This window comes from Coregonus clupeaformis, unplaced genomic scaffold (genome assembly GCF_020615455.1).
Source record: "Coregonus clupeaformis isolate EN_2021a unplaced genomic scaffold, ASM2061545v1 scaf0001, whole genome shotgun sequence".
Classification (NCBI taxonomy): Eukaryota; Metazoa; Chordata; class Actinopteri; order Salmoniformes; family Salmonidae; genus Coregonus; species Coregonus clupeaformis.
The window spans coordinates 1129867-1143297 of NW_025533456.1; the positions used below are offsets into that span (position 1 = coordinate 1129867).

General features: G+C 44.9%; 1 protein-coding gene across 5 annotated transcripts in view; it reads right to left on the bottom strand.

The window, feature by feature from the left end:
* Positions 1-13431, bottom strand: part of svep1 (sushi, von Willebrand factor type A, EGF and pentraxin domain containing 1) — a 164289-nt gene that overhangs the window by 36269 nt on the left and 114589 nt on the right. For all 5 annotated transcript variants that reach the window (XM_045212199.1, XM_045212197.1, XM_045212195.1 and 2 more), the window contains exons 18-28: positions 12276-12437; positions 11953-12114; positions 10920-11008; positions 6844-6940; positions 5628-5741; positions 4618-4731; positions 2986-3187; positions 2512-2669; positions 1059-1257; positions 668-843; positions 304-428 (exon numbers count right to left, since the gene is read on the bottom strand). In XM_045212199.1, the coding sequence (XP_045068134.1) occupies positions 304-428; positions 668-843; positions 1059-1257; positions 2512-2669; positions 2986-3187; positions 4618-4731; positions 5628-5741; positions 6844-6940; positions 10920-11008; positions 11953-12114; positions 12276-12437 (1598 nt within the window). The remainder of the gene's footprint in view (positions 1-303; positions 429-667; positions 844-1058; positions 1258-2511; positions 2670-2985; positions 3188-4617; positions 4732-5627; positions 5742-6843; positions 6941-10919; positions 11009-11952; positions 12115-12275; positions 12438-13431) is intronic.

The following is a 13431-nucleotide window of genomic DNA, read 5'->3' on the forward strand; positions in this document are numbered from 1 at the left end:
TAGCTCTCATGCTAATAAAGGTTGGAGAGACAGTTGCTAGTTCATATACTGTAGTTATGTAGCCTGGACGCCAGTCTTTTTCTGCTTGAGACAACTCTTTTGTGTGTCAAGCACGATTATCATGACAATGAAAAACAAGTTGTTCTAAAGCAGAAACAGATCTGGTAACCAGGCTAGTAGCTGTGTTCAGATAGTGATGCACTAGCTACTGTTCTAGTCTGTGAGTGTGTTTCAGGTTGTAAAGCAGTAGGACAGTCTGAATGTGTGTGTGTGTGTGTGTTTGTTTGTGTCAGTGTGATTTACTTGCTGTGGGTCCAGAACTCTGTCCCAGATGTGGAGCTGGCTGAGGGATCCTACGAAGGACTCCACAGGGTTGAAGCCCTCGCCCCGCTGGTCCTGGTCCTGGCCCAGCACCAATGCCCCTCCACCTGCAGGGAAGGGTCAAGTTTCAGAGGTTAACCACTAGTCTTTGGGTTCTCTGAAATCTGCCTAAAAGTTGTCAACCTCATTACTATTACTTAATTAAGACCCGTAAAATAGTATCATTCTACTTTTTTGATACGCCACGCTTCGCCACACTTAGATACTACTACGCAGCAGGTTACTAGGACTTAATAAGTTACTAAGATGATACAGTACAATGAGCAGGCTGAGGATAGAACTACACCTGGGATGGTGCTGCCCACTGACAGGCCTTTCCCTCCGTCTGAGGGGTTTCCGTTGATATAGACCCTCCAGTCCCCGTCCCAGCTCCGCCATGACACCCCGATGTGGTGCCACTGACCCGTGTTCACTGCCGGGCAGTCTGTAATCCGCTCCTTACCGTTGATGTACAGGACCCACCTGGGAAGGGGGAGGAGGGGCGAGAGAGGGAGAGAGAGAGAGAGAGAGAGAGAGAGAGAGAGAGAATGAGAGAAAGTGTGGACCCCGTGTAGAGTACCTGTGACTAGACTAACAACTAGTTCCAAATACAGAAATAAACAAATATCCATCCTAGTCACTCTCCCTAGTTGTGCATGAAAATGTACGTTCCCCTGTATGTGTGTGTCAGTACTGACCCGTTGTAGTCTATAAGTAGGAAGGCGTTGTCACTTCCCTCCACGGCGTAGGAGATGGGTGTGCCGTAGTTGGTGGTGTCTGATGACCTCATCCAGAACGTACACGTGATCTCCGTCAGCGCCGGCATCACCCCATCCATCATTACATAACCATGGATACCCGACACCTCGAAGTCCAGGTTGAATGAGGTCGACATCTCTGAAGGGAAGAAAATGTTTAGGCCGGAAATGAGTGAAAAGACATTACAATTATTATGAAAAAGTTTTATGTGTAAATAAGAAGCGCAGTTTCCGAGTCATTGAGGTTAGAAGGAGAGAAATGTTTTGGGCCATAAATGATGTGTCTATGAAAATTGATTTTTAAGTAAAGGAGCAGTTGCTGATTCATAATAAATTGATCCAGGAAAAAGGACCAGACCAGTCCATTATAATAAATTGATCCAGGAAAAAGGACCAGACCAGTCCATCATAATAAATTGATCCAGGAAAAAGGACCAGACCAGTCCATTAGACTGTGAAATCAAACTTGAAGAAAGCAAATTTACTTTGACCCATTTTTCTCCCCAATTTCGTGATATCCAATTGGTAGTTACAGTCTTGTCCCATTGCTGCAACTCCCCTATGGACTCGGGAGAGGCGAAGGTCAAGAGCCATGCATCCTCCCTGAAACACGACCCTGCCAAGCCGCACTGCTTCTTGACACACTGCTCGCTTAACCCGGAAGCCAGCCGCACCAATGTGTCAGAGAAAACACCATCCAACTGGTGACCAAAGTCAGTTTGCAGGCGCCCAGCCCACCACAAGGAGTCACTAGAGCGCAACGGGAGAAGGAAATCCCAGCCGGCCAAACCCTCCCCTAACGCAGAAGAAGCTGGGCCAATTGTGCACTGCCTCATAGGTCTCCCGGTCACAGCCAGCTGTCACACAGCCTGGGATAGAACCTGGGTCTGTAGTGACACCTCAAGAACTGTGATGCAGTGACTTAGACCTCTGCGCCACTCGGGAGGCCAAAAAAGCAAATTCCTTCGATTAGACAACCAGACTATTGGCTCCAATGCCTCCAATGAATAGTGAAACCTCACATTTACTTTTCTACTTTCTGTGCTCCCGACAAAGGATCCTTTCCTTTGGATCATTTCAGTAAGAAAAATAAACCACTCCTTGTTGAGCAACAGACTCGTTGGTTCCAGCAATAGATTTTTTTTTTGGTACTTATTATTTGAATAACTTCAAATTGTACCAACAAGCGGAAGTTGAATTATACATTCAAAATGCATATTTAAAACGAAATTGTGGTTTCACTTCCTGTACATTGTTTACCTCCATACATTTACTTCCTCGTCTCTGAGACACAAGACTAGACTAGACACCTCGTCTACTAAAACTCCACATCCATTCCTCCCTCTCCTCCACTCATTCCCCTCTGTCTACTCCTCCTCCACGGCGTCTATACCTGTCTCACACCTGCTTCCGTTGAACCCAGGAGGGCAGCGGCAGGTGTAGGAGCCCGGTCCATCTATACAGGTGGCCCCGTTGATACAGAGGTTAGTCTGACACTCATCCACATCCACCTGGCACTGCCTGCCCCGGTAGCCCTCCACACACAGACACCTGGATACGGAGAGAGAAGACTGTCATATAGACCTGCTCAGTGCACTACATACACAATCATATTCTTTTAAGCCTTACAAATACTGAATAACTCACTGAAGTCCCACCCATCATTTTTGATACATACTGTACTTCCAACCACTGTATCTTCCATGTCTACAAATACTTCACTAAATCTCAATAAAAAGTTGGAAAACAATTCAATACATATTTTCCACATACATAAAACATAAATATGCAAAAGATTATACATAATATGCTTGTACACCACAGCTTGGTTGGTTGACAGCAGTCGGCTGTTGTTCCTTCTTGTTACCTGAAGTTGTTGACCGCGTCCTGACATGTCCCTCCATTCAGACAGGGGGCGCTGTTACACTCGTCCACGTTGACCTCACAGCGGTAACCAGAGTAGCCCGGGAGGCAGGTGCAGGAGTACCCCCCCATCAGGTCGTCACACACACCCCCGTTCAGACACGGACTGGACAGACACTCGTCTATCTCCAGCTCACAACGAGAACCTAGAAGACAGAAAGGAAAAATATCATATTTATTTATTTGTTTATTTGTCAGGGACCATGTATAACATGCCATTGCACCATATTTAGCTAGCCAATTTTCATCTGTAGTCCTTGGGCAGAAAACAATAAACATCTATACAATGCTACAATACACTGAATATAACCAATATTGGGAACACCTTCGTAATATTGAGTTGCACCCCCCCTCCTCACTTTTGCCCTCAGAACAGCCTCAACTTGTTTGGGCATGGACTCTACAAGGTGTCGAAAGCGTTCCACAGGGATGCTGGCCCATGTTGACTCCACATGCTTCCCACAGTTGTGTCAAGTTGGCTGGATGTCCTTTGGGTGGTGGACCATTCTTGATACACACGGGAAACTGTTTAGCGTGAAAAACCCAGCAGCGTTGCAGTTCTTGACACAAACCGGTGCGCCTGACACCTACTACCATACCCTGTTCAAAGGCACTTACATTTTCTGTCTTGCCCATTCACATACACAATCCATTTCTCAATTGTTTCAAAGCTTAAAATGCATTCTTTAACCTGTCTCCTCCCCTTCATCTACACTGATTGAAGTGGATTTAACAAGTGACATCAATAAGGGATCATAGCTTTCACCTGGATTTACCTGGTCAGTCTATGTCATGGAAAAAGCATGTGTTTTTAATGTTTTGTATACTCAGTGTATAACATACTATAAAAATAAATAATGATATATTTATACAGTATATATAGTGTATATATATAGATACACAAATATATAATAATCCAAATATACAACAATAGACAATATAATGATAATTTTACATCAGAGTTTAAATGTCCCTTGTTCCTTCAGGATGTGACATCTTAAAAGTCAGAATGTCTTAATGTTCACATGACTGGTTTGCCTTGAAGCTACTTATAGCAAAGGTACAGCACTCTCTCACACTGGTTGGCAGGGTGTTCCATAATCCAGCTGTCTGGCCAAATTTGGTGGAACTAAACTGAGTGGAGCAGTCCCCTCTGGTTGAAGCTGTTGTCGTATTGTTGATCATAATGCATAACATCATGTTTATGATCATAACGCCTTTTTGCGTGAAAACTGGAGAACCCAATTAATTGCATTGCTGGCATTGAATGTTTGCTGCATAAATTATATCTGGTTTTCGTGGATGTTACAACAGAAAAAATAGGTTTTGCAGGTTTTGCCTTTAGCAGTACTATATTTTAATTTGGCATATTATGATAATTATACATTTAAGTAAATAATTTGCCATGTGATCATTTTACACGTTTTACCTTCTGCAATAGTTGCAGAAGATAAAACGTGTAAAATGAAACATGAATTGCCTCTGCAGTGTATTCATGCAATGTTCATGCAATTATGAATACAGGTAACTGAAGTGTCCAAGGGTCTGGTAGGGAGTCGAGGCAGAGTGATCCCACCTGTGAAGCCATCAGCACAGCTGCAGGTGTACTGGTTGACCTCGTCCACACACACTCCCTCGTTCAGACAGGGGGAGGAGCTACATTCGTTCACCTCCGCCTCGCACAGAGAACCTGGGACAGGACAGAGCACCAGCAGTCAGTCACATAGACACGTCTGCCATCAAATAGTACTAAATGCAGCCTTGTTGCCAGACAAAGGAGTTGGCAAAGCAGAAACAGACTCCGGCACCAAGGCAACTAAATGTCTGACAAATCGTCAAAGAAGATGTGTCTGTGTGGAGGACAGTGGATAGTCATGATGTGGAAGACAGTGGACAATCATGATGTGGAGGACAGTGGACAGTCATGATGTGGAGGACAGTGGACAGTCATGATGTGGAGGACAGTGGACAGTCATGATGTGGAGGACAGTGGACAGTCATGATGTGGAGGACAGTGGACAGTCATGATGTGGAAGACAATGGACAGTCATGATGTGGAGGACAGTGGACAGTCATGATGTGGAAGACAATGGACAGTCATGATGTGGAGGACAGTGGACAGTCATGATGTGGAGGACAGTGGACAGTCATGATGTGGAGGACAGTGGACAGTCATGATGTGGAGGACAGTGGACAGTCATGATGTGGAGGACAGTGGACAGTCATGATGTGGAGGACAGTGGACAGTCATGATGTGGAGGACAGTGGACAGTCATGATGTGGACAGTGGACAGTCATGATGTGGAAGACAGTGGACAGTCATGATGTGGAGGACAGTGGACAGTCATGATGTGGACAGTGGACAGTCATGATGTGGAGGACAGTGGACAGTCATGATGTGGAGGACAGTGGACAGTCATGATTTGGAGGACAAGGGACAGTCATGATGTGGAGGACAGTGGACAGTCATGATGTGGAGGACAGTGGACAGTCATGATGTGGAGGACAGTGGACAGTCATGATGTGGAGGACAGTGGACAGTCATGATGTGGAGGACAGTGTGTGGTTGTTGTGACGTTTCCATACCTACAAAGCCAGGTATACACTGACAGAGGAAGTCTCCCATGCCGTCCTTACAGAGACCGTCGTTCTGACATGGTGCCGAGTCACACTCATCTATGTCACTCTCACACTTAGCCCCTAAGGGAGAAACACATTGTCACAGTCATATAAGACAACTAAGCAATAAGGCCCAAGGGGGTGTGGTATATGGACACAGCCCTTAGCCATGGTATATTGGCCATATATCACAAACCCCCGAGGTGCCTTATTGCTATAATAAACTGGTTACCAACGTAATTAGAGCAGTAAAAATAAATGTTTCTTCATACCAGTGGTATGGTGTGATATACCACTTCTGTCAGCCAATCAGCATTCAGGGCTCGAACCACCCAGTTTATAAATAATAATAACTTGTCATTGCTCTGATGATCATTGATCGAAAGCTTAAGTGTGTGTATCCGGTCTGAAATGGCTAGCTATAAGTGTGTGTGTAACCGGTCTGAAATGGCTAGCTATAAGTGTGTGTGTATCCGGTCTGAAATGGCTAGCTATAAGTGTGTGTGTATCCGGTCTGAAATGGCTAGCTATAAGTGTGTGTGTATCCGGTCTGAAATGGCTAGCTATAAGTGTGTGTGTAACCGGTCTGACATGGCTAGCTATAAGTGTGTGTGTATCCGGTCTGAAATGGCTAGCTATAAGTGTGTGTGTATCCGGTCTGAAATGGCTAGCTATAAGTGTGTGTGTATCCGGTCTGAAATGGCTAGCTATAAGTGTGTGTGTATCCGGTCTGAAATGGCTAGCTATAAGTGTGTGTGTATCCGGTCTGAAATGGCTAGCTATAAGTGTGTGTGTATCCGGTCTGAAATGGCTAGCTATAAGTGTGTGTGTGTATCCGGTCTGAAATGGCTAGCTATAAGTGTATGTGTATCTGGTCTGAAATGGCTAGCTATAAGTGTGTGTGTATCCGGTCTGAAATGGCTAGCTAGTTAGCGGTGCGTGCTAGTAGCGTTTCAATCGGTGACGTCACTCGCTCTAAGACCTTGATGTATTTGTTTGCCTTGCTCTGCAAGGGCCGCGGCTTTTGTGGAGCGATAGGTAATGGTGCTTCGAGGGTGACTGTTGTTGATGTGTGCAGAGAGTCCCTGGTTCAAGCCCAGATTGAGGTGAGGAGAGGGATGGAAGCAATACTGTTACATGTGGAAGTTTTATTTTCATTCCATTCATAACTGTTTTAGTTTACCTGTGAAACCAGGTAGACAGGTGCACACGTATCCCGCCCCCACCTCCTCACACGTGCCCCTGTTCTGACACGGATTCAGGAAACACTCATGGAACACCTGGGGAGATACAGGTACAGTCATGTGGTTATGAGTTATGGTTATGAGTGTGGAGTGTGATAATTTCAGGAGGAAGAGAGCATTTCATTCTCACATTCCATACTCATCATACTCATAAGCATAACTCATGACAACTCATCATCCACAGTGCACTCCAGTCTACCTATCTACTGTTACCCAGGAAACAGGGGATGTCCTAAAGACATTCTGCAACATTCCCATTAGGTCCCTTAAGGGTTTCAGAGCGATGGTTATCCCACTGATGCTCTGAGAACATTCTAAGAACGTTGTGTGATGGTCCCAAGGGAACGTTCTCTGGGGGACCTTTGTGTAGTTCCCTGCAAGTGACCAGGACGTCACTGAGGACCCCTGGAGGTTTTGTCTAGTTCCCGGTTTGTCCCGGGGACGTCCCCGAGGAGGTTCTTGGGACGTTGTGTCATGGTCCCCTGGAGGTTTTATCTAGTTCCTGGTTTGTCCCGGGGACGTCCCAGAGGACATTTATAGCACGTTCTTGGGACGTTGTGTCATTGTTCCCTGAACGTTCTTGGAACGTTGTGTCATTGTCCCCTGGAGGTTTTTGTCACGTGATGGTCCCAGGTGTCCCAAACCATTATAAGTAAAGTAATGAAATGGTATGGGTGTTTTAAGGTAAATGGTACGCTGTTCAGCTAAGATAGTGTCAAAATCTTTAATGAATTACAATATGATTACATTTGACATGATTACTTAGTACTGACTTTTCAATATGACCCCACTTGGGATTTCTGCTGCACCACAAAGTCTGTACACATTCATTGTTTATAATAAATCTATGCACTTAGCGAAAGAGTGCCATCTCAAATCAAATCAAATGTAATTTGTCACGTGCTGAATACAACAGGTGTAGGTAGACCTTACGGAGTCAATGTGCAGAGGTACAGGTTAGTCGAGGTAATTGAGGTAATATGTACATACAGTGGGGAGAACAAGTATTTGATACACTGCCGATTTTGCAGCTTTTCCTACTTACAAAGCATGTAGAGGTCTGTAATTTTTATCATAGGTTTATCATAGGTACACAACTGTGAGAGATGGAATCTAAAACAAAAATCCAGAAAATCACATTGTATGATTTTTAAGTATGTCATTTGCATTTTATTGCATGACATAAGTATTTGATCACCTACGAACCAGTAAGAATTCCGGCTCTCACAGACCTGTTAGTTTTTCTTTAAGAAGCCCTCCTGTTCTCCACTCATTACCTGTATTAACTGCACCTGTTTGAACTCGTTACCTGTATAAAAGATACCTGTCCACACACTCAATCAAACAGACTCCAACCTCTCCACAATGGCCAAGACCAGAGAGCTGTGTAAGGACATCAGGGATAAAATTGTAGAGGGCTGGGATGGGCTACAGGACAATAGGCAAGCAGCTTGGTGAGAAGGCAACAACTGTTGGCGCAATTATTAGAAAATGGAAGAAGTTCAAGATGCCGGTCAATCACCCTCGGTCTGGGGCTCCATGCAAGATCTCACCTCGTGGGGCATCAATGATCATGAGGAAGGTGAGGGATCAGCCCAGAACTACACGGCAGGACCTGGTCAATGACCTGAAGAGAGCTGGGACCACAGTCTCAAAGAAAACCATTAGTAACGCACTACGCCGTCATGGATTAAAATCCTGCAGCACACGCAAGGTCCCTCTGCTCAAGCCAGCGCATGTCCAGGCCCATCTGAAGTTTGCCAATGACCATCTGGATGATCCAGAGGAGGAATGGGAGAAGGTCATGTGGTCTGATGAGACAAAAATAGAGCTTTTGGTCTAAACTCCACTCGCCGTGTTTGGAGGAAGAAGAAGGATGAGTACAACCCCAAGAACACCATCCCAACCGTGAAGCATAGAGGTGGAAACATCATTCTTTGGGGATGCTTTTCTGCAAAGGGGACAGGAAGACTGCACCGTATTGAGGGGAGGATGGATGGGGCCATGTATCGCGAGATCTTGGCCAACAACCTCCTTCCCTCAGTAAGAGCATTGAAGATGGGTCGTTGCTGGGTCTTCCAGCATGACAACGACCCGAAACACACAGCCAGGGCAACTAAGGAGTGGCTCCGTAGAAGCATCTCAAGGTCCTGGAGTGGCCTAGCCAGTCTCCAGACCTGAACCCAATAGAAAATCTTTGGAGGGGAGCTGAAAGTCCGTATTGCCCAGCGACAGCCCCGAAACCTGAAGAATCTGGAGAATGTCTGTATGGAGGAGTGGGCCAAAATCCCTGCTGCAGTGTGTGCAAACCTGGTCAAGACCTACAGGAAACGTATGATCTCTGTAAATGCAAACAAAGGTTTCTGTACCAAATATTAAGTTCTGCTTTTCTGATGTATCAAATACTTATGTCATGCAATAAAATGCAAATTAATTACTTAAAAATCATACAATGTGATTTTCTGGATTTTTGTTTTAGATTCCGTCTCTCACAGTTGAAGTGTACCTATGATAAAATGACAGACCTCTACATGCTTTGTAAGTAGGAAAACCTGCAAAATCAGCAGTGTATCAAATACTTGTTCTCCCCACTGTATAGGTAGGGGTAAAGTAACTATGCATAGATAATAAACAGTGAGTAGCAGCAGTGTAAAATTCAAATAGTCTGGGTAACCCTTTTATTAATTATTCAGCAGACTTATGGCTTGGGGGTAGAAGCTGTTAAGGAGCCTTTTGGACCTAGACTTGGCGCTCCGGTAACGCTTGCCTTGTGGTAGCAGAGAGAACAGTCTATGACTTGGGTGACTGGAGTCTTTGACAAGAGTGTGCAAAGCTGTCATCAAGGCAAAGGGTGGCTACTTTGAAGAATCTCAAATATAAAATATATTTTGATTTGTTTAACACTTCTTTGGTTACTACATGATTCCATTTGTGTTATTTCATAGTTTTGATGTCTTCACTATTATTCTACAATGTAGAAAATAGTAAAATAAAGAAAAACCCTTGAATGAGTAGGTGTTCTAAAACTTTTGACTGGTAGTGTATGTCAAAGTGTGAAATATGTAAGTTGCAAACACTGTATGTTGTTGAGGAAAATCTTGTTCAAAGGATCAGGCAGAGCTTGTTTTTAAGAGTTTATTAAAGCAATTGCAAGGAAGTTAACTCTCCGGATATACCGGGGAGGAACTTGATTATTTACAAATCACACAGTCTTTATATACTTCATCTACACAGAGCTGTTTACCCCTTCAAGAGGGAGGCAAATTTACAAAAGAGATAAGGGTTAATTGGCTCCACTTCCTTAGAAAAATAATAAAAACAAGAACCAGTTCTAACCAGTTCTCACAGCCTATGAGTCTAAGATAGGGGAGTTATAAGACCTTTAAAGCCTAAACAGACGAGAAGATTTCAGCCTGGCTAGCTTTTAGTGCCCTAGAGATAAGGAGCCAGTAATAAATCACTCCTCTGTGCAGTATGTAAAGAGGTTACTGGACAGTAACAGAATAGTATTATTCAACTCAAGCATTTACACAGCATTAGCTCCAACAATGTTAAAATAACTTTTTGTATGTGGGTGTCCCTAGCATTGCCAAAAGACAACGAGCGGTGACTGGATCAGTGGTTCACCAGTCAGGGCCTTGATGGGTTTGGCAACAGTAACAAGGGGTGATGTGTAATGAAACTAGGGTGCGCGTGCCCTGGGTAAAAAATGTTTTGAGGGAGGAGAACATTTCTTTGAGACCATCAGGTGACGTCCCCAGAACAAACTGGGAACTATACAAAAACCTCCAGTGGACCATGACACAACATCCCAAGAACATCCTAAAACATTGTTGTGGACATCCCCGGGACCAACTGGGAACTAGACAAAACCTCCAGGGGACCATAACACAACATCCTGACAACTTTAGGTGATCATTTCTTGACGTCCCTGGGACGTCCTAGCAACTCTTTATTGTTTGCAGGGTAACCCCTTGAGGTCTCTTGAGGACATGGGTCAGTTAGTCAGTCTCACCTGGCTGCTAGCCTGGTAGTCCTGGGATACCACCACCTCTGGGGCTGATGTCACACTCTCCTCCTTGGGCAGGAAACTCGAGCCAAAACCTGACAGAGGGGAGGGAGAGAGGGAGAAATGTAGCGATAGAGGGGGAGTGAGAGGGGGGGAGAGACAAAGAGGAGGAGCGATAGATGGAGAGAGAGAGAGAGAGAGAGAGAGAGAGAGAGAGAGAGAGAGAGAGAGAGAGAGAGAGAGAGAGAGAGAGAGAGAGAGAGAGAGAGAGAGAGAGAGAGAGAGAGAGAGAGAGAGAGAGAGAGAGAGAGAGAGAGAGAGAGAGAGAGAGAGAGAGAGAGAGAGAGAGAGAGAGAGAGAGAGAGAGAGAGAGAGAGAGAGAAATTGACAGAGAGGAGGAGAGAGAGGGTTTCATTAAGCTCATATTTATTCTACCAGCCACGGTTGGTTCTCACACTTAAGGCCTTTCATTCGTAGGGTATTTCCATTCTCCAGTAGTCACACATGTCTAATACATTTCCATTCGTTCCTGATCCTTATTCAAAATCCCTTTTCCGTTCAGTTGCCCAGTCTCAAACAATGTTGTATGTCTATGGTCTCAAATAATACCCTGTTACCCATCTAGTGTCATTTTGACCAGAGCCATGTGTCAGTAGTCCTATAGGAAATAGGATGGCATTCGAGATGCAGACTCAGATCAAAGGTTGTGCACTGTAGGGAAAAAGGGTGTCATGAAGTACACTATAATTAATTTCAGTTCAGTTCAAACTTGATTTTCACCAGAGAGATATTTGGTTGCATATATAAAATGAATAAGCAATAGGGTGTAATTAAGTGCACTACATAGGGAATATAGTGTGATTTGAGACCTAGCCAGTGTAGTATAACAGTAGGGTGTGATTTGAGACCTAGCCAGTGTAGTGTAACAGTAGGGTGTGATTTGAGACCTAGCCAGTGTAGTATAACAGTAGGGTGTGATTTGAGACCTAGCCAGTGTAGTGTAACAGTAGGGTGTGATTTGAAACAGCCAGTAACTCACTGGAGCAGTGTTGTATGGCAGTGGCCCCGGTGACCGTGGTGGTGCCGTAGAAAGGGCAGGCCAGGCAGTAGGAGCGGCCGTGGTCAGGCTGGTAGTAGTCTCTGGGACAGGGGTAGCAGGGAACCAACCCTGTTCGAGAGAAATGACCTGCCGAACAGGGAACTGGAGGGGGGGGGTAGTCAGTGTCACAGATGGAAGTATGGAAGTAAGCACAATAATCATATTTTCATGCAAGGTCGGTGAGTTCAGTCTGAGTGTCATGTCTGTGAGTTCAGAGACTGAGTACTATATCATTTCTGTTTCTCTCTCTCTCTCTAACTCACCTCCACACTCAGACATCTCCCTTGCCCCACTGGTGACAGTGGAAGTCTCATCGGGACAGACCAGACACTCTCTGGATCCGAACCCAGGCTGGTAGTGGCCCAGTGGGCATGACTCGCACGTCTCCAGCCCGTTCACAGAGTAACCTCCAGGCTTGCACTGCTCTGAAAACACACACAGAAACACATACAGTATAAACATATCACAATAATGAGGTCATTGAGTTTATAGCCTTCAGTATTATGTAGGAATGGCGCCACCTTCTCATGATGAATAGAGCTGATGATACAGTATTTTAGTACCCAGAGTTTTCCTGGTCAGTTCTAACTAGTTACTGGGACCCAGAATTTTTTTCCTGTTGAGATCACGTGGTCAGAAATAACTCCAGGCCCTATGTACATTATTACCAATGTATGAGTGTCCATCTGAGGACCTTGTACATGTGTTTTACATCTGCAGGGTTACAGTGTTTTACCTCTGCAGGGTAACAGTGTTTTACCTCTGCAGGGTTACAGTGTATTACCTCTGCAGGGTAACTGTGTTTTACCTCTGCAGGGTTACAGTGTTTTACCTCTGCAGGGTTACAGTGTATTACCTCTGCAGGGTTACAGTGTTTTACCTCTGCAGGGTTACAGTGTTTTACCTCTGCAGGGTGACTGTGTTTTACCTCTGCAGGGTTACAGTGTTTTACCTCTGCAGGGTTACAGTGTATTACCTCTGCAGGGTAACTGTGTTTTACCTCTGCAGGGTTACAGTGTTTTACCTCTGCAGGGTAACTGTGTTTTACCTCTGCAGGGTTACAGTGTATTACCTCTGCAGGGTTACAGTGTTTTACCTCTGCAGGGTGACTGTGTTTTACCTCTGCAGGGTTACAGTGTTTTACCTCTGCAGGGTTACAGTGTATTACCTCTGCAGGGTTACAGTGTTTTACCTCTGCAGGGTAACTGTGTTTTACCTCTGCAGGGTAACTGTGTTTTACCTCTGCAGGGTTACAGTGTTTTACCTCTGCAGGGTGACAGTGTTTTACCTCTGCGGTGTTACAGTGTTTTACCTCTGCAGTGTTACAGTGTTTTACCTCTGCGGTGTTACAGTGTTATACCTCTGCAGTGTTATAGTGTTTTACCTCTGCAGGGTTATAGTGTTTTACCTCTGCGGTGT